Source organism: Trachymyrmex septentrionalis, unplaced genomic scaffold, assembly GCF_001594115.1.
Source record: "Trachymyrmex septentrionalis isolate Tsep2-gDNA-1 unplaced genomic scaffold, Tsep1.0 scaffold7, whole genome shotgun sequence".
NCBI lineage: Eukaryota > Metazoa > Arthropoda > Insecta > Hymenoptera > Formicidae > Trachymyrmex > Trachymyrmex septentrionalis.
This window is the reverse complement of record NW_017305884.1, coordinates 775,255-799,174: the sequence shown is the minus strand read 5'-3', so window position 1 is coordinate 799,174 and position 23,920 is coordinate 775,255. Positions and strand designations below refer to the sequence as shown.

Genomic DNA, 23,920 nt, shown 5'->3' with positions numbered 1-23,920 from the left:
AAATTGAAAATGTGTAAATCAAACTTATATATAATTATATGTATTACAATTTGACAATTTTTATTATTTTACTCATTGTTTTATAATGACATAAAAAGTAATATTATATATAAAATATTTGAAATTTTATAGAAAATATTTTTACAAATTTGTTTACAGAAAAAGCATATTAGAAAAGAATATTACATATTTTTTCTGTCAAAGTTGTTGTCACCTTTATATTTACTTTTTTTTTTACTAATTTAAGTAAATCTTGTTGCAAGCTTATTTATTTTTTAGAATTTATTTACAATTTTAGAAAAAGTTCCTTCATGATTCGCGTAATCTATTTTCATGAAATTAAACAATGCTACATTAATCAAAACATAAATGAAAAATCAATTTATATAATTATTGTATTAATCAACAAGATTTCGATAATGTTGATAAAAGCTATATTTTGTACTTTTCATGTCTAATATTCAAAAAATCGTAGTACGTCATAGTCAAAAAGACTTATTTTTTGAATGTGTAAATATGGCGAGGTCTTCTCGTAGATTTTGCATAAATGCAACAAATAAATTTCATTATGTATATAGACTGGTAACGGCGTTTTTTTTTTATAACTGTAACGACAACGTAATATTTCGTATTAGAAAAAATTTATTAAAGAAGCTTGCTCTATGATTTGACAAAATCATGGCGAATCATAAGGTATCAAAATATCCCAGTGACCAAACGTAAGCTGTCACAAATAATGTAATTTATAATGTTAAAAAGGTTTGTAACATAAATTGTGTATTTATTTGAAAATTTAAGATTTCCTCTTAAGCAAAGAAAAATTATTTAGACTCACTTATAACAATATTATTAATAAAATTAATTGAAATATTTAAATAAGTAATAGAGTGTGTCAAATATCAAAGGCTGAACAGCCAAAATAGATGATTCAATGTCCGTAACCTTGCAAGATAATAAACCATTTTTATACAATAATTTTTGACAAAAATAAGATATTATATAATAAAGATCAATTTGAATTAGTTATCTTTTACCATTAACTATATCAACTTATATTAATGTTTCCCATCAGCGTACTAATTTGATAATTGTGGTCAAACACCGCAGGACAATTATACCGGAGCCCGGATATTAGACCATAATCAGCTATAATGCATAATCTATTTCAGCTATCCGGCCACTGGCCTACATTGACTCGCTCTATTATTTATTTAAATATTTCACTTAATAATTGTTACAAGCGGATTCAAATAATTCGATTAAAATTGAAATACGTTCAAATAAATCGGTTAAAACTGAAAGGAGAGTGAAAGTCCGAAGGGATTAAATTCTAGAGCAAATCGTGCCAATCTTTACGCAGAGACAAATCTCATAGAAAGCAAGAGATTAGAGAATCCGAAAAGAATTTGGACGGACGCCATCGCTGAGGACCTCCCCATTGTCGGTTACATTATTGTCAGTGGAAGTATCTGTTCCGATCAATAATCTGCTGGAAACATCCGTCTGCCTTGCCGAGTTACCCAGCTGACTGGCCACCTCGTTGAAGGTGGTGGTAGCGGAGTAGCAGCCAGTATCAGCAACCGGCAGTAGCAAGCACCTGCCGTGCTCCCTCCCCGTAGTCCCCGCATCGTGCTCGCGAACGCGCGACCGTCAAACCGTGAGTCACTACCATCGTTTCGTTGCATGTTAACGTTTACCTGCTCGCGCTAAAGTTCTATATTAAAGAGCTTTAGTCCGCACGCGCCCACCACGCTCTCGCAAAGTGATGCATTACATGCAACAACGTAACATTATGCGCCGCGCAAAAAGAGACATAATGGGACCAGCATAGCGTACAGTACTATCTGCGTCCGAATCGATTGCGGGCGCATTATTACAAGACGATCCATTTTGATGACGCTCTCCGCACTGGATTACATTCCGATTACAGTCGAATTGACGTGAATACAAGTCGATGAATTCCGGGGGAAGGAAAAAACGCGGACACGACGTGTAGGAATAGATTATATACTAGCGTATGCATGCTCTCGTTGTGCTCCCTCGCTTTACACAATAATAACTAATATCGATGAGATTCGCACGAGACATTTTTTTTTTATTTTTAGAAATCAATTCTATATAAAAATGTTCGATTCGAAATGTACGAACGATTTTGCAAATCAAAGGAAGCGACACGCGATGCAACTGCATGAAATGCAGACGAAGAATATATGACGCAACTGTCTCTTCTTAAGAAATACGAGGGGTCAGTCGCGGCGTGTACTCCTGTCGCTCCTGAGAATGTAGCGGGTCATCGCGATAAAAATGATGTGGACGTATTTCAGTGGGCAATTTAAAAGACCGGATAATACGCCGGAGTATTACGGATATAGACTCCGACGCGGACGCAAGCCAAAGTTCCGGGAGGGCGGAGGCGCTCGCGCATAAAATATTCAAGAGAATTGATTCCGAGGGCGAATACAGCAGCAGCAGTAGCAGACATCTACACCACTGCGACTATTCATGGCGATAATGACGTCTGCAAAACCATGAAATCCTTACGCTCCGATGTCTCTCCCAGCATAATTATAGAAAAAAAAAGAAGAAAAATATCATTGCAACTTCTCCTCTTACTTCATCATTATCTTGTTTTCGATAATAGATTTTTTTAATAATATTGAAAGTACAGTCTTTAATGGCAACATTCTTTTTAAATTGATTTGAATTTTTCAAAATTTCGTTGATATACATAATTCAAGATATTATAGAAAGTTTGAGTAATCTAATTAAAAAAAAAAAAAAAAGACTATTAAACAATATATTTCGGATATACAAGAGGGTATTAAAAAAATAAAAAGGAAGAATTATATGTTTATCTCCATATATTTCAAATGCTCTCATATCCATCTACAAACTCTCATTTCTATTATTACTATAATGCCCTACTTCGAGCTCCTCTTTTCTAATTCTTCTTATTTGTTCTTCTACCCCCTTTTGCATTCCAAATTATATTTTAATTGTGTTTTTCTTTATCATACTACTAAAGTCTTCTATTTTTTTAACCTTATCTCTCTATTACTGTCATTTCAATTTTAAAAAATTTAAATCAATTTTTTAAAGCGTCGTATTGTCATTAAGAAATATACTTCTAATATTGTTTTTAAAAAAATGTCTCTTTAAAACTTTTTGTCAGTTTCTATATTAGGTTTCGAAATTAATCGTGCGCCGACCTAAAGTCAGACTTCAATTTCAATCGTGCACTTTTTTACGGTGTAATTTTCGCGCTGGGTTCTATAGCAATCTTACGTTTTCAGCAATCTGAAAAGACACACACATAAAAACTATATACTCACCAAACTCACCCCCAATTCGAATTTACACAAACGCTTCGCGTTTGACACTGATTGATTGAAGAAAATTCTCAAGCGGCAAATAATCCTCGTATCGTTTGGAGATATCGTTCATAGATCATTTCAATCTATTTCCATTCGAAGTAGATACTTCGATACTGCACACAATCCTTGCAATATCTTAAAATTTAAAATACGATGATACACTATTTGCTAATATCATCACGCGCGCGCGATAAATTATCAGGAGCTAATTAAATGTTCTTATTCGATTAATTTCAATTCAGTGTCGACGGTCAGCGAGCTCATTCTTTTCTTTTGCAAGAAGAGATCGTTTTTATCAAATTGATTGTTAGTCACGGTAGTTCTGTCTGAACTAACGACTGCCATTGAAGAGCACTGGCACCATCAACCACCATAGCACCATTCTACCGCCATCTTCTTACCTGTACAAACGGTACCACTACGACAGGTATAGCAGGTGCGCGTGCACGATCGCCAGGGTTATCGATTACAGTCATTACTTATTTCGAAGGTTCATTCTCGCGCGAAAAATGCGACGAGATAGCTCGAGCAGAATAAATTTAAATATAACAATTTGCAAGGATTGCAGGAAGCAGTCCTCTCTATCCTATCACTTTGCGCGAAACAAGTTTCGTCGCGAGAGAAAGACTCGAATCAGCAAACGAATTTTAATCTTCTTTGCGTTCTCAATCGTTGATATATCTGATGTAAAAATTATATCGCGTCCTGCGATATTATTTTTTAAATTAAGTAATGGAATTCATAATGAAAAATTAAGCTTTGAATACTCGTGACTATCATAGTTTATGGAGCTGGAAATATCAAAAGTAATCAAATGTTATGATGAATCTGAGACTGTGATGCATTATGGATCGTTATAACTTTATGAAGAATCCGAGATTGTGAGGAATTACAATTTTATGGACGTAATTTATGGGCGTAATTAAAATTAGGCGTGGAGTCTATTAATTTTTATCTTTGTGATATTTAATCTTTTATTATATACAGTATCAGGCTGTTCCTCGCCTTGATGAAGTAAACTGCAATGTTCATGAAACACTGGCGTTCTAAGAATAGATTTGGATACGGAGATAATCCAATCCGCGAAACGCATAATTTCTGTATAGAAAGTGCCCGTGGAAACCTCAAGAGTCTATAATCTTTTATTATGTTTAATTAAATTTGTATGTAAATCATATGCGACTAAAAAAATTTTGTAAAGTTGAAATCAGTTCTGTTTAATTTTATCTAACATTAAATCAATAAGTTTTTAACATTTTTTTGTTATTAACTCGTCTTTGGCCGTTTATTTCATTTGATTGTTATATTATCTTTTCTTTCTTTTTTCTAATTATTTATATTACACCAGAATATTTTACAGAACAATTTCATCAGATACAGAAGAAAACACGATTGGCGAAGACCTCTAACGTTCGCACAACGGCGAAATTGCACCTGGACCCGCAGTTTTTAAAATCTGCCGGTAGACGAACCGCCACATGGAAGATAAGAGGGACTTACCAATTAGTCGTAAAAGGAAGGCGTCAGCAAGGCGTGAAAACTTGGCGTACGGCGAAGTAAGGGGAGTTTAGCGAGAAGAGAAAACTGCGAGTGTCGATGATTTATTTCCATTACATTATAGCACTCCTAATATTTGATACTCGTATTTAAATCTGTCCTAAGAAAATCCTCAAAAAATGGCCAATGCGGATGTATCCTCGATATCATCTTGGCGATTAGTCTGCCGAGTACTCCTACCATCCTTATGAAAGATTATGGAAATCAGGACTTTTAGACAAAAAACAGTTATGCGTTTGTACAGAATGGACTGTAATTCGTGAAACAATGGAAAAGAAAACGATTATTTATGCAAAGATAAATCGGAAAAGATGTAAAATATTTCTTTTTGAAGAATACCTCGGATTTTTTCTGAAAGTCCAAAATTTTTATTGCTCTTAAAAATCGATTTGCACGTAAAAAAAACTAGCTTTTGACTTTTGATTGGCGTCATTTTGTTATTTTTCACTTCTCTCCTTTTCCCAAGTTTATGCTCTCCTTCAAACATTCACAAATCAAAATGTTTTTCTGTTTCAGATTATCCAGAGTCGAGATATACACACTGCGTTTTTTTTATAGTGCACTGTAAACGCCAATACTTTAGAACTTAATAATGAATATATCTATCAAATTTTTATATATATTAAAGATAATTCAATATACGTACCAAAATCTATAAAATTCCAGTGCAGATTTTTTCAAAAAAATTCCTAAAAGCGTCGCTTGTTAGACTTTCAAAGAGATCCTTTAATAAAAGAATTTAAGTAGATTTAATCGGTGAGAAAAGTAAATTCTATCCTTATGGACATGCACAACACAAATAGAAGTAACGATAAATAACAATAAAGTCAGAAGATGTTTTGTATATAAAAATGTAATTTTTTTTCAATTTATCTTTACATAAAAAATCAATTCTTTTTGCACCACGAATTACAGTCCACTGTACAGGTACAAATACAAGTTCATATACACATATATCCGCATAAATATGTGCATACATACATGCATATGCATGATCCGCTCTAGAAATTCTAATATAAATATAAATATTTCATTGAATAAGTCGCGTTATTGCGCGAATTACATGAACCGAAGAAAATGCTGTCAGGATGTGATGTATACCTACGATTGTATTGTGTGAGCGCACGCGTGCGCACGCACGTGTATGTTTAAGAGTCGGAGGAAGGAAAGGGAGAGAGACGGAATACGAGAAAAAACGTACGTGCATACCGATTGTAATTCAATTTAACAAACGCTAGCTCGCCAGCGCGCTTCTCAATAGTCATTCTATTGCGCACACGGTCATTCCATGACCACGAGAATACAAATTCTAAGTGAGACGACGACGCATGTCGACTGAAACAATCATCGGTTTCCGCTATCTACGAGATATCGTTTGGAGTGCAATAACGCCGTTCATACACGGTATTCGAAAGGTAAAAGTTTGAAGAGAACTGCAAAAACCGATGTATTATGATGTGTGACATGCCCTGCAGTCACCTCGTTGCTTTAATTACCGATTCTTATGATTGTTGATTAGTAGTGAACGGTGTCACTCCATTATTAGCCATATTGTCCAGAACACCACTGATGTACGCTGCGACATCGATCGTCGCTTCCTCGGCTTGTCTGATGAACGGATGTTCCAGCAGTTTATTGTATTTCGGTCGCTGCGTCTCCTCTTTAATTAAGCTTAACAGATAATACAAATGATTGTCATACCAAAAGGAACGTGTAGCTATAGAAAAATATGATGTTATTCTACCATGTATTCACAAAGTTCACAAAATCCATAGTGAAGTGATTGCCATTCTCATTGGGGGAAAGTCGCGGTGGATCACCTTGAACTACTTGATACAGTTGTTCAAACACAGAGTTCCACTTTGGGTATGGAAAATATCCTGTAGCAACCTCCATCATCGTAATACCTAATGACCATACGTCGCTTCGTACGTCGTAGCCACGTGCGCGTTGAGGGTCTATCCTTTCCGGCTAAATAATTATAACATTTATGAAACATGAGCAATTTAACACAAGTTATTCGTTTTAGAATTATTAATTACACACGCTGTAAAACTTACAGCCATGTATGGTCTACAACCAGCATCACGAGTCCTGGCAATCGAGTCCACAAGCTGACCAGATATACCAAAGTCGCACAATTTTATGTTACCTCGACGATCCAATAAAATATTACTAGGTTTCACATCCCTGTGAATTATTCTTAGTTTCTCTTTGAGGTAATTCAGTGCCTTTACAGTGGCAACTGTGATTTTGCCTAGAATACATTCTGGTATCCTCTCGTTTAATTTCTCATAGATGAACTTGTAAAACTTATCTAACGATGTATCCATAAGTTCCATGCAAATCCAACAATCTCCCTGTATATGAAAGAACAAAATACTCTAATAATTATCTTGATCATTAATGTACGATATCATCGAACTACATATACCTCTTTAAATAAAGCGCCATAAAATTGCACAATACACGGGCATTCATTCGATTTCATCACAACTTCCAAATCCATTAACAATTGCTTTTGTTCTCTTTCGTCTACGGTAGAGCGAATTCTCTAAAATATAATTCAAATAACTTACAAATTCTAAATAGAATTTATTAGGTATGTGTAAAGGTCTTTTATGCAATAATAGCCATACAAATATTTTTACTTTCTATAACTTTTTGCCATCTCTCAGTTTAGACTTTTTTTGCGAAAAAAAAAGACATTGGTTTAGAAGTAATAACATCTTTGATCTATCTTCTAATTCTAGCTACATCTCAGAAACATTATTCAACTAAAAAATACATCGATCGGAATAAGTGGTAATCAAGTCGAATAAATATGCTGCACACAAGAGAACTTCCCAGGCTAAGTTAAAGATGATTTGCCGAGTACAAAAAGTATGGGGCCTAGACTTATTGTGCAGCAAAATGATCTTCTAGTTTCCTTGTCTATATTATATGTAAATAGCTTTTTCTATTCGATTTGTCAACTAAATGATTCAAGTGACAATTATAGTATTTACCAGATGCAAAAAAAGACCTTATACATGAATGTTTAAGTTTGTCGTTATATTCATTAAATCATAATAATGATATTTTACAAACTTTAATTCAACTCTTCAAAAATGCAAAAAAAAAGAAACAAAAATTTATTTGAATATTAAATAATTATAACAAGAGGCTAAAAAATAGTAAAACTTTTGCACACACCTAATCATTGTAATTAAAATTGTAATTTAAAGCCAGAAACACTTAGAAAAACATAAGGGAGCAGTTTACTTGCATACCGTTGCAACTGTCCACTATTAATCACAGCGACTTTCACCTAGGGATCTTTTTTTATTTTTTTTAATGCTGTGATTAGTTGGTGTCCAATTACAATATGCACAACTGATATACATTCAAAAGCAGTAAGCAATAAGCAAATTGACTAATCACAATAAAGAATATAACGCATTAATCTTATGTTCTCTGTAATTAACCAATTTGCTTACTACTTATGTTTTACTTTCTTACGTTTCTCTATTTCTAGCTTAAATAGAATTAGAAGGAATGAGAATTTTAATTACTTACCTTCACAGCCATAACGGTATTGCTTATCCTATGAATCATTTTATTTACAGTTCCAAATCCTCCTCTTCCTATCTCTCCAAGATCCTGAAGGTCCTCGCTTGTGAAATCATACACTACGTCTGAAGATAATTGCAATTTACCAGTAGTCTGCATAGACTGGCACATTCGTAGTTTGTCTCTACAATAAGCTCCGTTGTAATTTATCTCAAATGATATGCCTTCTTTTTGTTTCTAATTCCATACCTTGCCTTATCAGGAAGAAATTCTTGCTGCTGTAACATATTGCGAGATCTTACTGGCAGCTTAGGTAGAGATAAAGGCAGACTTGGGCGAGAGGATCTATTATCACGAATGGAAAAGTCAGTCTTATTATGTAGAAAGGACAAACACCTATGGAATTATTTTACTTGCTAAAATCTCACATTGGTGGGCACGCCATGGCTCCTGTTGAATTTGACAATAAAGAATTTGTAGAATTGGCAAATGACAAATTATTGCCTTGTGTTTGGAAACTAAGTTTCAGCTGTCTTCGTCTCTCTGCAACAGAACGCAGAATAGTAAGGAAATCATCCTAACATTTCAATTTCTCCCTCTCTCTCTCTCTCTCTCTCTCTCTCTCTCTCTCTCTCTCTCTTTTTCTTAAAAAGATCGCATAATGCCGAACGTACCCGACATCTCATTTTGAACGTCATTATTTGTTCGAAAATCCATTCGCGGAAAATTAAAAGATCTGCCAGAACCTGCAATGTTAGGATTCTATTAGAAAGTAACGAAGGAAACTTTGAGACCGAGAATCATGTGTCGTTCGACGAAATCGTGGTCCTCGCTTATCCACGAGAGTGGATCTTTTGGGACTCGTGTCACCGCGGAGATGAGATTAGGTTAAGTTATCCACATGAAAGACAGCATCGTGTGTGCAAGAGTGACAACAACATACCTTGACCGGTCTGGCTGGATAAGTTGCTCTGATTCTCCGCCATTCTGGCAAGAATCACCCTCGAACCTCGCGCCCGCACGGAATCGTCAAAGGCGCTTCTTTTAGGAGACCTTCTCGGAGGATCTCAACAGTCTGGCGAATACATTATGCAGCAGTCGCACCATTTGTATTGTCGCGCGATCCGAAAGGTGAGATTCCGTTATCCGCTTTCAAGTTCCGAGACGATAATCAATGATAACTACCGAATCACAACTACCGAACCTATGAATCCTCACGAAATCTCATTCACTCGTCGACAGTTATTCAAGTTATCACGAGTCACGAGTATTCGACCGCTTAAGGTGCTTTTCCATGGACGTCAATTGACGCTCGAAAACAGATTCGGGTAAGGTTAGACTAGTACAACAAGCAAGCAGAACAAAAAGTCGTGATAATATCGAAATGATGTCAAAATGACTCCAAAACCTTGAACTATGTATACACTGGAATGAGCATCGAGGAAAATTCGTGGCCACAATTGATCAGCCGCCATTTTAGTTGGGACGATATTTGAGCGAATCAGAAGCGTTCGCGCGCACGCTGCGATCGATGTATCTATCGATGTACTATCGATGTATGGAAATCTTATATGGACATGAATGGTATGTAAACAAAAATAATGTCACTTCAATTTTATTAATACATTCAGTAAAATAACATTAATAATAATTTTCATATCCTACATATGCAGGGATTAATACATTTAATACAAAAATTTTTATCTGTGAAATAAAATGCCCTTTTTTATTTCTTTGCCCACACCCAGGCACACAACACTTCATGTCAATGCTTTGCACATTTTACAGTCACGCGATTTTATAACCTTTCAAAGTAATCTTTCAAATACAATCCTACATACGATGATCTTGCTGACATATACGTCTCACTACTAAACGTAAGGCCGAAATCAGACTATCCATTGAAGATTGAAATTAAAGATTAAAGATTACAATTTCACCAATGAGGACAAAGAAGTTTTGACTCCTTTTGTTCTGATTGGTCAAATTTCAATCTTTCAATCTCTAATCGCATTCTTCAATACGTAGTCTGATTCTGGCCTAAGTGCGCATGAGCACCTGAAAGCTTCTGATTCGCTCTTACATTGACCAAATTAAAATGGCGATCAATTTGTGCCACGATTTTCTATGCTTCACATCAGAGATACCCATTTCAGTGTTCATAGTTCAATGCTCCAAAATGATAAATAAAAGTCATTTTAAATTCATAAAAATTGATTGGATATTTCATATAAATATTTTTATATATGTAAAATAATTTAAATAAATTAAAGTAGTAATTATATGAAATTCTAGTTATTATTTTAAAACTTTTATACAAAAAATATACGCTATATAATAAAGGAAACGTGCTAATATAAAATATATATAAAAACAATTAATTAAAAATAAGGAATTTATATAAGTAACATTTATTGTACATATTGTACGTAGTTCTTTTTATGTTTCTTTTAACTATTAAATGAAATATGAATTCTTATTCATATTTCTGAGAATAAAATAGCATTTATAATGCATTTTTTAATGAAACAATGGATTTCTACTCACAATCTTGAATTAAATAGTATATAATTCATGGTTTATTTTAAAGGAAAAACTTTTTTTTATATTCGATATATTTATTTTTCGATAGATATATTTTTTATAACTTATTTTTATATTTTTTTATATTCTTTTTTTTTATATTTCAACTGGATTGAAAAACTGCATTTTCTATTCAGAATTTTAAATTAAGCAGCATTCACGATGCACAGAAATAGGCGATATTTATTTTTAGATTCCACTGAATTGAAAAACATTTCTTATTCAGTTTTTTAATTCATGAATCTGTAGTTCTAAAAATCTGAATCCATTTTAATCCATTCTTGTTTGTTGGAAAAGTACTTTATTTTCTTTCTTTCCATAAAATAGAGGGCTTTCGTTCATTTTCTTAGGCCTTATGCGTTGTGTAAGAGTTTGTGCTCCGGGTAGCGACACAGACTTTTGCACAACGCATAACGTTTTATATATGTACAGTGCATAAGCGAATCAACCAATCAGAATCTTTCCTTTCTTCCTATTTTACGGAAAAGAAGAATGTTGATTAGTTGATTATTTTGCATTATGCAAAAGTTTGTGCTGCGGCCATAAAAAATTTCGAGGAAACGGGTATACAGAGAAGCAATTAGCAGAGTAGAGAAATCACAGAGAGGATAAGAATCTTTTTCCTGTAACCGCAAAAAATACTGCAGCGCACTACTGCCCTCTGAAAGTTTCTCTCTGGTATCACACTGTACTAGTATCATGGTGGAAAAATAAAAAACAGATCTCACAGGAGACCTCATGTTATGAACAGTCGCTATTAGAAGAATGGTTAATTTATGTTTATTTGTTACATCGTCTACAAAATTATTAAACAATTATGGATTGGCAAGGTGACAAAATAAATAATTTTTATAAATAGATTATGATCTTCCTTTTTGACAATTATTTTAATCGTTCTGTTGTTGTATACTTACAATTTTCATACATTTATAGAAGTATAAATAATTTTAGATATTACTTAACGAGTATTAAAAGAGGATATAGCGTTTTTCCATCCAATTATATTAGACCGGTATATAGTAAAGAAGAACAAGAAACTCTATTTCAAAGCGATGAAGCAAAGAAGATTCTACATGAGCAAGTGAAACCAGCATTAGCCACTGACACATGCTCCGAATTTTATGATAAAAGAGTGCTGTGAGAAACTGTTCTAATTTTAGCTTTTTCTCAATGCAGATTTTTCTGTACCATTTTGTAACTTACCCTTCAATTGTGTTTAGAAAATTTATTAATACCCTTATGAAGAATGGAAATAAGAAATTAGCAACAGCGTTGGTAATGAAAACTTTTGAAGGTGTCAAAAGAATACAGCTGGAGCGTTATCACAAAGCAACGACGAGTGAAGCAAAAGCCGAAATTGAATTGGATCCATTTGTGATTTTTCACCGTGCTGTCGATAATTGTATACCAATTTTACAATTAACAGGTTGTTCAAAAGGAGGAATCACATATCAGGTAATGTACTAGAAATTGAAATTGGAACATCAAGAAAGAAATATTATTTTGAGATAAAAATCTATAAGTATGTTAGAAATGTGAATAAACGATTAAAGTTTTAAAAGATTTATTGCACAAATTTTTATCTCTATTCCAAGCTCATTCTATATGTTCACAAAGCTGTGAGACTGAGACTAAGTGCTTTCTTCAAAACTGGATATCACATATTGTATCCCTTGCAAGTTAAGAGTTAATACTAAACATGGATTTCTGAAATTTTAATCATTTGTTTATATAGTTTCCATAAGAATAAAAATAGTTTTGTTCTAATTAAATGTCTACTTTTAGTTTCGTAATATCAATTTTTAGCAGTGTATATTAAATACATTAATTATGTAACAACTGACGAGGTAAAATCGATCTTTTAGATTCCTATTCCAATTACACCTTTAAAAGCACAGCATAAATCTATGTTATGGTTAATTCAAGCTGCAAACGAAAAAGACTCCAATTTGAGATTTTATGATGTATTAGCCAAGGAATTAATAGCAGCTTCTCAAAATCAGGTGCACAATTTACATATTAATATACATATAAAATAATTTCTACATTGTGATACATATAATATGCTGTATGTATATTATAGTGTATATATTAAATATGCTAAAATATTTCAAGTGGTGATTCTTCATACAAATTTAAGACGAAAACTTCATATGTCTCAAATTTATTATCGATTTAGTTTCAAAGATACAGAGTGTCAAAGTTGAAAAAAATTCGAAAATCATTCAGATTATTTTTATAAAAAACTTTGTATATGTTTGAAAGTCATTTTTGATATATGTCATGTTTGATGTATCAAGTTTTCTTGAATTTATATGAAGAATTATCCCTCAAAATTTTTTAGTATACATCCTGTATAAGACATTACAATGACATCTATTGTCTCAGGGTCGTGCGGTTAAATGGAAGCAAGAATTACACAAGAAATGCCAAGCTAATCGGGCTTATGCGCACTTCAGATGGATATAGATAATAATAAATTTAATCACTCGCATAAACTAGTATACATTAAGATTCGAACACAATGAAAAAAATAAGAAACAAGAAATAACAAATTTTAATCTGTCAGAGACCTATATTCTGGTTTCTGGTTAAAATTTGTTATCGTTTGCTCCTTATTCCTTTTATTGTTTCTGAACATCAAATGCAGTAAGATAATATATGGTCAATTTTACCATTTAAAATTAGCTTGATTGGTCTATTAAGTGTTAATTGCGACTTGTTAATTCTATTTAACAATAAATATTCTAACTGATTAGAGATGATGAAACCATAATCAACTTTCAACGACAAAATAATATATTTTGTTAAATAAGTGACAATATCATTACTGAGCATTCAGTTGTTAAAATATTTATATGCTTTATATGTAATTTCATTAATTTCATATATAGTAACTTTTAGTATTCAATATAGAGTAATCAAAGTAATCAATTTGCTATAAAATAGGTCTGTATGTATAAATAAATTAATTTTGAAATATAATAATGCTTTATACAAATACTTTATACAAATTTAACAAAATTGTTAAGCCATTCCCAGAATACATCTAAATTTGTCAACATCGATTATTCGTCCAAGTTTCATATTTATTTTAAAGATCTCTGTTTGTGAAGTCAGCATTATTTTTTGATATAAAGGATCAGTAATACTGATCGAGTTATCCGACATGGGATAAATTTCATTAAAAGAAACTTTCAAATCTATCCTCTTTCCCCAATAGTCTATATAAGATAATATCACTTTGTTTTCATCTAATTTCAAGTATACATATCCTATGAGATTGTTGCATAAAAATCCAACAATATGCAGCCACATTGTTGTTAGAATTCCTGTGGATGAAAAGAGAAAATATTTATTTATATAAATCAATTTTACTTGAGAGAAATTTAAAATATATTTATATTTTACCAATTGCTATTGATGCACTAGTTACGTCAAAGGGCAATAAGCTGGCCAAGTGAAGTCCAATGATTACTGGTGTGGCTACTCCAACAAATATAGTAAATCGATATTTTACAACATTTAGACTACAAGCTTGTTTGATAAAAGGAAACATATAAATCACTTCATAATCGGGGAATTTCGTGGAGACAATTTCCACTTTTTGCTTTTCCTCATTTTTATTCGCAACATGACTTAATGTTTTAATGTTCGAATATCTAACGCTGTTTGAAGCACGATATAAAAATCGTTCACAAAGATTCGACAAGAGTCGGGAATACATTTACGTATATACACGTAATGTATACTATAGTATTTTCCTAGTTTTCGTTTATGTTTCTTTTCAAGAATAGAGGAAATTAAATATCTTGGGCCGGTCTCTCTCTACTTCGACTGACTGCTTTGACGGCCGATTAGATATTGCCAACTGCAAGACTTGAAAACATCATTTTCTGATGGGGCGCTGAATATTCACATATTCGACTCATATGGCTTTTTCATTTGATTGAGAAATCTATAATTAATATAACCTGTGCTGTTATTATCACATTGTTCTTCACAGCCGCCAGAAAATTAGGTTAGAAAGAAAATTATATTTTCAGTCTTGCAGTGACTTATGCTGACTTGTGCAGTTGGCATTACTAAAAATGAATTTTATTAAAATATTAAAAAATGAAAAGAATGAAAAACTTATTGAAATCAATCCAACTTAAGTGAAAATAATGCAAGGTAGAATATATAATTAAAAAGTTGTCAAGTTTACTAATTCGTATTTGCGATCAGATTATTAACTTAAAAACGCATATCTTTTCAATATAGATTGAAAATAATTATTCAAATTTGATTAAAAATCTTCTCTTTACTTCTTTTCTGGAGCCTGGATGGATTGGGATGGATTTCCTACCCATTATGATTCAATGATCGCGTTCAGTAAAATTTGGCAGTAAAACTCAGTTTCACACATAATAAATAATCACTTGTTTATAGTATAAATAACTTATCTATTACTTTTTTTACTATTATTTATTATTTTTCACTTAACGTGACTTTGACAATATCATATATTAAGGTCAAATTCATGAGAGAAATCTCCCTCAATCAGCATATTTACTTAAACAAAATTGTATATTTGACTTAATTGTTTATATTTATTTTAATCTTACAGTATCCAATTAATTTTAAAGATTTTCGTCGTGTCGCACAAGATACATTCTTGAATTCATCTCATATTTTGATTCTGTATAATTTTGACAACTACCATAACTGCTTGTTACACATCTATAGATAGTGAATTGTATTCTGAAAATTTTTACACATTCTAAAAACCATCGAAAAAAATGTCGCAATCTTTGTTCACGAATGTACAATTAATATGTCTCAATAATGATTGCATGTACATACATACACTTTTTCTTCCAATACCGTAAGACTTAGTCAGTTTTTCTAGTCTCTTGGCTCACTATGTACAACAACAAAAAAGGGAGCTCTCTAATATAATTCTTTTCTCTCCTTTCTCTATCTCTTTCCCTCCTCTCTCAGTACAAACTTTTATACGAGGTTTATATATGAAAAAGGAGCATTTACAATAAATATGTAAAGTCAGTTGAATTAAATCAATACATACATTACTATGTAATATCTTAAATTTTTATTCGCACAGAGAACATTGTTTTCTATATTTGAAATGAGCTATATTTACTTAAACAAATACTAAACGTAATTATTAGCTTTTATCAGAAAATATAGCAACTGTAGAATAATAATCACATATATCATTCAATTGTTACATAATGGAGAGCAAAAATCTTTATTCTGCTCCAGTGTAATAGTGATTGAACTGCATTTGCATTAAGTTTCTCTACTTTAACAACCAATTATCCGATTAATTGCTAGAAGAAAAAAGCTAGTTTTGTATAAACGAAAAAACTTGGTACAAGATACAATTTTACATCATAACTGAAACATTTTTGCTCTCCATACTATACTCGTTAATTGCGAGGCTATTACATTCGATTATTCTAATATATACTGATTAATCTTGAGAATTCAAGTTAAAAATACTCAGCGAATGTATACACATAACATATATACAGGATATTCCACTAGTACTTTAATCTTTAAAAATATTATCTCTCTCATTGAATACAGATTAATATTAAATTAAGAATCTTATAGGATTAATAATTAATGAACTCTATTAATTTTTTTTTCAATAAAAAATATGGAACGATAAATGAAAATATTAAATATTTTTTTAGTCGACATACAGCTACTAGAAATTTTGACTTGAACATCTCTAATGACAATTCACTTGGAAATGAAGATGAAAACTATCCTACTTTTCTAATCTCTCAGGAAAACATTCATTTTGAATTGCTTATAATTTAAAAGCTATTGATATTTTTGTATTAAAATTTAATATTAGATTTTAATTTACTTAAAAAATCTGTCATTTATTAACGGTTTGTTCTATAAAAGTGGGATATCTTGTATAATTAAATGACACGCCAGACATATACATTCTTTCGAGTTGTGTGGAATCACACACGTGACTGCATTAATCACAAGAATTTAATTTATTATGAGCAATCATTTCTATAAATATAAATTATTATAAATCGTTTATCAAGTAAAAGTCAAACGACATAACATCTTACATCTTTTTCTTAAATAAGTTAAGTAACATACAGGAATGTGTGGGACAAGTGGAAAACAACTTGTAATACAAATTTAAATATTTAGGATACAAAAGAAATGTACAAAAAAAAATTTATATAATATCAGCATGTATATGAATAAAAATTTGTTAATGCAGAATGACTGCGATGATAAACAAATACTTTTGGCACTTTTAATCTAACATCAGTAATTCAGAAAACATTTGTATGCAGAATAATACCAAATTTATGTGACTAACAAGTAAATTTATCCAAGTATAACTTCCGTGTTCTTCCAAATTTGGTATAAATATAGAACTATGAAAAATATTTTACCAATGTGTCTTTCAATTCTGATTACACGTATCTTGTATTTCACCGTTTGTAAGATTTTATTCTGTTCAAAGCTAATAAGAAAGTGGAAATTAAAAGAGTAATAACCCTTAAAACCACTCTTATGAACCAAAATAAAAAGATATGGATAAAATATTGCTCATAATTTTACTTACGCTAAATTTGAAAGAAATCGGAGAGTTATACTTAGGTTTACTTGTAAGTACTCTAAATGCCTTGCTCATAATTTCTAACATTTGTATAGTTTAAAATTATACTTACAAAATATGTATTTTCAATTATTTAAATAAACTATTAGAAATGTGGTAGGTTGGAAAGAATATATGCATATATACAAGATATGTCACATAGTCATAATTCATATAAATATCTAAGAATTCTTGGAATCCATTTTTTCAGAGAAACTTAATCGCTTTCAGTCAACTTTAACTTAATATTAAGAAAAAAAGATAAAAAAGCTTCTCTCTTTTAAAATTAATACAACAAAAATGACATAACCAGTAAGTATGGAATATATTCATGATTGTATAAAATTTGTTGATATGTGAAAACATGCCAGTAATAAAGATTATTAGATCCCTCTGCCATATCGCACGATAAAATAGATGTAAATTTATCAATATATACATACTTTTTTTCAGTATTAACACATTATATTTTAACATCAAAAAATAAAATGATAGTAAAGAAAAATGAAATAGAATATTTCAGATTCTTAGATTACAATTAGCGAAAATAAACATTGAAATAACTCATCCTGCGTACGTATATTCATGGTTTTATCAATTTATTATATAATTAATTTTATGGTGCTGTAATAAAAATTATAATTTTGCATAAATACATATATATAGTGTTATTTCGAAACATAATTCAATGTTATGCATATATAATTTATTTGGCAGAGGAGAAACTTATCTATAATATTATACATAAAAAGTATATCAAACTAATGACTTTCTCGCTTCTAACATGACATTCTAAAAACAATGCGTTTTACAATTCAAATGCGAAATTATCGCGGAAGTATTATTTGTTTCTTTTTTTGAATCTACTTAACTAATTGCTTTACAAAATAAAATTTTAATATTATATACTTCAAAACATGTTACATCATCTATAATTTTCTATTGTTACATTTGTTAACGTTTCATGACATATGGACAAATGGATCTACGAAAGCTAGACCCATAGAACAACACCATTTTCTATGACAGTCTTTGACTTTGGCATTATTAAAATGAATAACACAAATTCTTTTCTATATGTCTTCAAAATATGTCCCACTCCATTTTACATACACATTTCATACAAACATAGGATATAACAAACGCATACAACTCTTACGAATGTATCTCAAGCATTAAATAAAAACAGAATAGAAAAATTCTTCTTCAATTATTCTTAAACATAATAAATGTCTTGTGAAGTTATTAGAACATTTGAATCACAATTTGTATCAATGATAAAGCTGAGATAAAATGAAGTTCATTCACTTATTCGAGTTACTGATCATTTAAACGATTAGTTATCGCTTACAATTATTCATACAAAACAAAAATGTTAAGATTCTCACCCAATTATAATTCCTAATCAAACAATACTAGCTGAAGTACTAGTTGGAGTGCTAACACCAATTGGCTGAGTATTTTCAACTAGTACGGATCGCATGCTCGATGATGGAGCTTGAATATCCATTGCTGCTGTTCTCATTTCGCCAAAAGGCGCCCTAAAATATAAACAATTATATTAATCTTTTCGGAAATGCTTTTTTTCAAGTACATAGCATTTATAAATAAATGTAAATCTACATTCATTATTTTTAACTCATCGCGCCATACGTATACATTGTTTCCCATCTATAACTTATCAAAAAGACACAATCATGTCACACGTTAAGTTCACAATGTTTTACATATATAATTTATAATGTTAGTATACACTTGCTATCAAAAGCATAACATAGCAGTATAACAGCCATCACATACAAAATAATATAAGCTGCATAAGCATAGCATAAAGTCGTTGAACCAATGAGCATTCGACATTAAGACATCATATTGATACTCATTAGTCCAGCGATCTTGTGCTATGCTTATGCAGCTTATATCATTTTATATGTGATAGGCTGTGGATTTCTACAAGAAGCCAATTTCTGCTCGAATTTACCCTCAAATTTGCTTGCAATATTCAGGGTAAATCAGTTAAAGTGTGACAAACGTATATCTCAGAAACAAAGCATTTTACAGAACAATGTTGATCTGTAAAATGTAACTTAACAAATGTTATCCAGGTTATGATCTTGAATAACATTCAAGAGGTATGGGTCAGTCGGACATCTTGTAACGCAAATATCGGTGGTATTGTAACTTTCAAGCCTTATAACTTGAAAAGTACTTGAAAAAATATTTTGTTACAGTGTTTTGAAAAGCTTTCGAGATAAGTTATAATAATATGCAATAAAAATAGGAGTTCCATTTAAAATCAACTTCCATTTGAAAGTTGATTTTAAATCAATTTGAATCCTTCAAATCCATACACAATTCGCGATCTAAATTTGTAAAAGTGACAAAATAATTTCCGAAATATCGAGTTGTTAAGTGTTGTGGGCCATCCTGTACAATAAAGAATAAAAAGTGTGTATCGGGAAAGGAATGATAGGAATGAAAGCAATGTAGACTTAGATTTTATAAACATTAGTAACATTAAATGATTTTATAAACATAGTAACATTAAATCTTGTATATTATTGCCTGGTTAGTGAAGTGATGCAATGAATGTTTGATGATTTACGTAGGCCTCCAGACATCAGGATCTTCCATGAGAGTAGTATGGTGATCTGCAGTAGGAGGCACTGTACCTTGTGGGGAACCCACGCCCGACGTCATTCCTGCTGGGTCGGGCCTGGATCCTCTGTTATTATGTTATAAATTAGTAAACATTTTGTAAAGAGATCATATCGAGAACAAGATAAAATTACTTTACGTCACGCAATATGTTTTACATTAATTCTATATTGAAGAGTTATATTGTGATGACCATCACATACAATTAGAAATAAACCATTAATTTTTTCAAGTCGTTTCTTTTTTTATCTGACATAAATTATATTTCTGGCAGTTCTAACCTTTTTGTTGTATAAGTAACATTTTTCGTAAAATTATCTTGTAAAAATATTTCTTTACAAACCAAAGCAAGCTAACATCAAAACACAAACACAATATAAAAATTGCTCTTCCACCTCAAAGCAAAAAACGTACACATCAAAAGGCAGGGAAAAAAAGCATTGTATAGTTTTATATTAAAAGCGATGTTACATCTGAATGTAAGATTACATGACAAGTGTGATCGAAAAGAGAAATAAATGATAAATAGGTAACTGGTTCATAACACATATTTAAAAATTATAATTTCAATAAGAATGAAATAATAAATCTTTCTTGTAATTTGAACATATTAATAACTTTATCTAAAAAGTTTATGTAAAATTACTATTGAATCATGTAATCTTACAATATGCACTTTCCATTAAAGTTTAATGAAAAGTACATATTGTTTTTATGTGCATCAGTTTAATAATTAAATTGATGTTCATAAAAACGAGAAATTATTAAAAGTTAGACCAATTACCAAAGTAACTAGAAAACAGAAAAAAATACAATCAGTTTTATGTGAAGTAACAATACTGATTGCAATGCTTTTGATATATTCTTGTATCAATTTAATTTGACAGTTTTCTACAATCAAATAAAATTGATTTTGTTGACTAAAGGTTATTATATTAATAATTAAATATAAATTATATCAATTATATTTTTAAATTTCTGCATTTCTTCTAATTGGCTTAAACATTTTCTTTTTTTGTCAATAAAGTAATTTGATTATTTTATAGATGATCTCTTGTAAATTCAAACAAATTGTACTTACTTTTTGCCCAAAGACATCAAGCCATAAATTATACCCGTTGTAAATATAAAACCACTGCCAAGTATACTACTCATTCCTGGACATAGGAAGACTGCTGGCAATGCTATTCTAAATCAATAGATATGATATAATTTAATGTCTCGTAACATACAGTCCTTGGTTGCATTATTAGCACATATATTTTTTGATAGATTCTTGCATATAAGTCTAATAATATTATATGTAATGTTTAAATTAAAGTTCGCCAACATAAATAAATAAAAATTAACGAAATTTTTATAATAAAAACAGAAAATACATGCGTTGTCTTTATCGTCACTTCTACACAACTATTAACAAGTTCATCTTTTAATTGTGGATATTTAAGCGACAAATGGATTAAATTAAATGCATCCATTATATACATAACTATTTTCTTTATATATTTCAATTATAACAATGATAGATGGATCATAAATCTGAATCAATCAATAAAATATGAATCATGGCAAGTCAATAAATTGTAACAATTATGATGCATCTAATAATATGGCCAAGGACTGTACAGTCATGGACAGACCAGTTGCAACACTTTTTATTCAATGAGTTTCAAAATGTAGCTTGCTCACTGACTGATTGCTTCTTATTCTATGAGCAAGGCTAAAACCCATAAAAAAAAGTGTTGCAACTGTTCTGTCTATGACTGTACACAGAAAAGTATATGAGTTTTACATTTACTAGGTATATTATAAACTATAAAAGATATAAAATTAAACTTACAAACAATAAACAGCTGCTCTATTCCAATAGGGTTTCTTCTCCACCCAATCGCTTAAATTTTGTACAAAATCGATAAACAAACAGCAGCAAGGCGCTTCGATCATAACAACCAGAAAACCTGCTATCATTTGCCACATACCGCTAATTAAGCAATCAATCTGGCCAAAAAGTATTGACGCACAATTCCATGCTCCGAGAAAAATTGCAACTGCAAAAAAATAAACAAGGCAATCTTTGCATAAATTACATTTTACTTGAGAAAACTTATAGCCTGAAACTATAGTTAACTTCTGTTGTATTTTAATTTGAACACTCATGCTGTAAGCTTCTATCTTTCTTTTGTATGTAAATGCATGATAAGGACAGAAAAGCTTATGGAGCTTATACTGTATGAGTACTCAAATTAAATACAGCTGACCTAGTATTAGGGTATTAACGCAATATTATTGTCAATCTACAACTGACTTACGTTCTACATTTCATTGTCAGTTACGGTCATCTTTGCCCTTAGCCTAATATTTCACAAACTTATTAAGCATGTTAAGAGAACTTGTCTATCCTACAGCCAATCAAGAGACTTGAAAAGTCTTACAATATATGAAATATTGGTATCTTGTAGTAGTATTAGGATTTAAGCAAATACTGTAACTGAATGAAACATAAATTATAATTACAAGTTGATCAAAACATTATGGATCGACCTATGACTATGACTCATACTTCATAACTCAATTACGACTATCTTAAGGACTGAGGCCCTTATAATTTCCAGTGCTAATTCTATAATAAATTGTAGTCAGTGAATCAGAAGCGAGTCTGAAGGATAATAGTGAATCATAGGCCAGTATTCATAGACGGTCTTATATTTAAGTACAGTCTTAAGATATCATTGAACCAATCAGAGAACTGCATTGATTAAGACATTACTTAAGACAGTCTTAAAATAAGCACCAACCATGAATACAGTCCATAGAGTCAGCCAGCAGCTAACTTCTAAGACTATAGTTTACTCATTATAGAATCACTATAAGAAAAATACCTATAATATGACAATAGATCAACAACAGAATGTTTATATGCAACAAATCCATTTGTATCTGTATTAAACATATGTTTCACTGGTAAAGCCTATAACCTAAAGATTGGCAGAAATAAAAGAATATTTTTTTAACAAATGAAATAAATTATTTAAAAAGTTACGAAATGTTAAATTATGTTCAGTTTCTGAAGTCAATGTACTATTATATTCTACTATTATATTTTTGGTGACATTCTGTTGACAAATAGAATTTGTAGTACATATTTTTAAAATCTATCCTTGACAGGTCCAATTATTTGGATATTGCACATAAAGTTGTATATGTATAAGTCAACATACACATATATTTTGTAAATAATTGAACTAGTGTAGTATATTCTCTATATATTTAAAATATGAAATAAATACATGTTTGAAATTTGACAGGAATGAGAAAGGAAGTTCTAGTACAGTGCAGCAATAAGTGTAAGTCTATACGAAAGAATAAAAAGAAGCAAACGCTATTGACCGGCTTTCAGATAAAAAGATAAAAAGATGATTTTATGGCTGTGAATTGGATGATTAAATAAGTAATGGTTTTTAACATAGGTGCAGGTACACATGTATGAGCGCGCGCGCGCGAGAGAGAGAGAGAGAGAGAGAGAGAAAGAGATCGAAATAACGTATGATGTACG

General features: G+C 31.0%; 5 protein-coding genes and 1 pseudogene across 8 annotated transcripts in view; 1 reads left to right on the top strand and 5 right to left on the bottom strand.

Annotated features, from left to right (window-relative positions):
• LOC108753489 (forkhead box protein J1-A-like) overlaps positions 1-3,376 on the bottom strand; it is a 9,633-nt gene extending 6,257 nt beyond the window's left edge. The window contains exon 1 of the mRNA XM_018495080.1: positions 3,333-3,376. The gene's annotated coding sequence lies outside the window, so the exon portion shown is untranslated. The remainder of the gene's footprint in view (positions 1-3,332) is intronic.
• Positions 1,353-1,685, bottom strand: LOC108753399 (annotated as a pseudogene).
• A 1,284-nt stretch (positions 3,377-4,660) lies between the features above and the next one.
• Positions 4,661-9,858, bottom strand: LOC108753419 (dual specificity mitogen-activated protein kinase kinase 4). Of its 4 annotated transcripts, none has more exons than XM_018494961.1 (10): positions 9,427-9,469; positions 9,158-9,229; positions 8,912-9,026; positions 8,733-8,828; positions 8,490-8,667; positions 7,366-7,485; positions 6,992-7,291; positions 6,676-6,902; positions 6,428-6,602; positions 4,661-5,115 (listed from the first exon to the last, which is right to left on the bottom strand). In XM_018494961.1, exons 1-9 carry the CDS (start codon positions 9,467-9,469, stop codon positions 6,434-6,436), a joined length of 1,320 nt encoding a protein of 439 aa, XP_018350463.1. In that variant the 3' UTR covers positions 4,661-5,115; positions 6,428-6,433. The 4 variants fall into 4 exon arrangements, with proteins under 4 accessions (XP_018350463.1, XP_018350464.1, XP_018350462.1 ...); XM_018494962.1 differs by lacking the exon at positions 4,661-5,115 and adding an exon at positions 5,774-6,364; XM_018494960.1 differs by lacking the exon at positions 4,661-5,115 and having other exon boundaries at positions 5,774-6,602; positions 9,427-9,857.
• Positions 9,859-11,763: 1,905 nt separating this feature from the next.
• Positions 11,764-13,895, top strand: LOC108753478 (28S ribosomal protein S7, mitochondrial). Its single transcript, XM_018495068.1, has 5 exons — positions 11,764-11,896; positions 12,018-12,203; positions 12,287-12,521; positions 12,932-13,069; positions 13,455-13,895. Exons 1-5 carry the CDS (start codon positions 11,832-11,834, stop codon positions 13,533-13,535), a joined length of 705 nt encoding a protein of 234 aa, XP_018350570.1. The 5' UTR covers positions 11,764-11,831; the 3' UTR covers positions 13,536-13,895.
• Positions 13,896-14,093: 198 nt separating this feature from the next.
• Positions 14,094-15,084, bottom strand: LOC108753486 (transmembrane protein 186). Its single transcript, XM_018495078.1, has 2 exons — positions 14,478-15,084; positions 14,094-14,398 (listed from the first exon to the last, which is right to left on the bottom strand). The coding sequence occupies exons 1-2, from the start codon at positions 14,791-14,793 to the stop codon at positions 14,094-14,096; spliced, it is 621 nt and encodes a 206-aa protein (XP_018350580.1). The 5' UTR covers positions 14,794-15,084.
• A 4,095-nt stretch (positions 15,085-19,179) lies between these two features.
• Positions 19,180-23,920, bottom strand: part of LOC108753635 (kinesin-like protein KIF20B) — a 12,118-nt gene continuing 7,377 nt past the window's right edge. The window contains exons 6-9 of the mRNA XM_018495404.1: positions 22,208-22,415; positions 21,449-21,556; positions 20,275-20,434; positions 19,180-19,250 (exon numbers count right to left, since the gene is read on the bottom strand). Coding sequence (XP_018350906.1) covers positions 20,311-20,434; positions 21,449-21,556; positions 22,208-22,415 — 440 coding nt within the window. The 3' untranslated portion in view covers positions 19,180-19,250; positions 20,275-20,310. The remainder of the gene's footprint in view (positions 19,251-20,274; positions 20,435-21,448; positions 21,557-22,207; positions 22,416-23,920) is intronic.

Excerpts from the sequence above, each read along its gene's own strand:
- LOC108753486 (XM_018495078.1), bottom strand. The coding sequence starts at position 14,793 with ATGTATTCCCGACTCTTGTCGAATCTTTGTGAACGATTTTTATATCGT. Across the intron at positions 14,399-14,477 it reads TAGTGCATCAATAGCAATTG|GAATTCTAACAACAATGTGG; the intron begins GTAAAATATAAA and ends TTTCATCCACAG.
- LOC108753478 (XM_018495068.1), top strand. The coding sequence starts at position 11,832 with ATGGTTAATTTATGTTTATTTGTTACATCGTCTACAAAATTATTAAAC. Across the intron at positions 11,897-12,017 it reads AACAATTATGGATTGGCAAG|ATATTACTTAACGAGTATTA; the intron begins GTGACAAAATAA and ends AAATAATTTTAG. Across the intron at positions 12,204-12,286 it reads TTTTATGATAAAAGAGTGCT|AAAATTTATTAATACCCTTA; the intron begins GTGAGAAACTGT and ends AATTGTGTTTAG.
- LOC108753419 (XM_018494960.1), bottom strand. The coding sequence starts at position 9,469 with ATGGCGGAGAATCAGAGCAACTTATCCAGCCAGACCGGTCAAG. Across the intron at positions 8,668-8,732 it reads TTTCTTCCTGATAAGGCAAG|AGACAAACTACGAATGTGCC; the intron begins GTATGGAATTAG and ends AGCTTATTGTAG. Across the intron at positions 6,603-6,675 it reads GTGAACTTTGTGAATACATG|CTTAATTAAAGAGGAGACGC; the intron begins GTAGAATAACAT and ends TTATCTGTTAAG.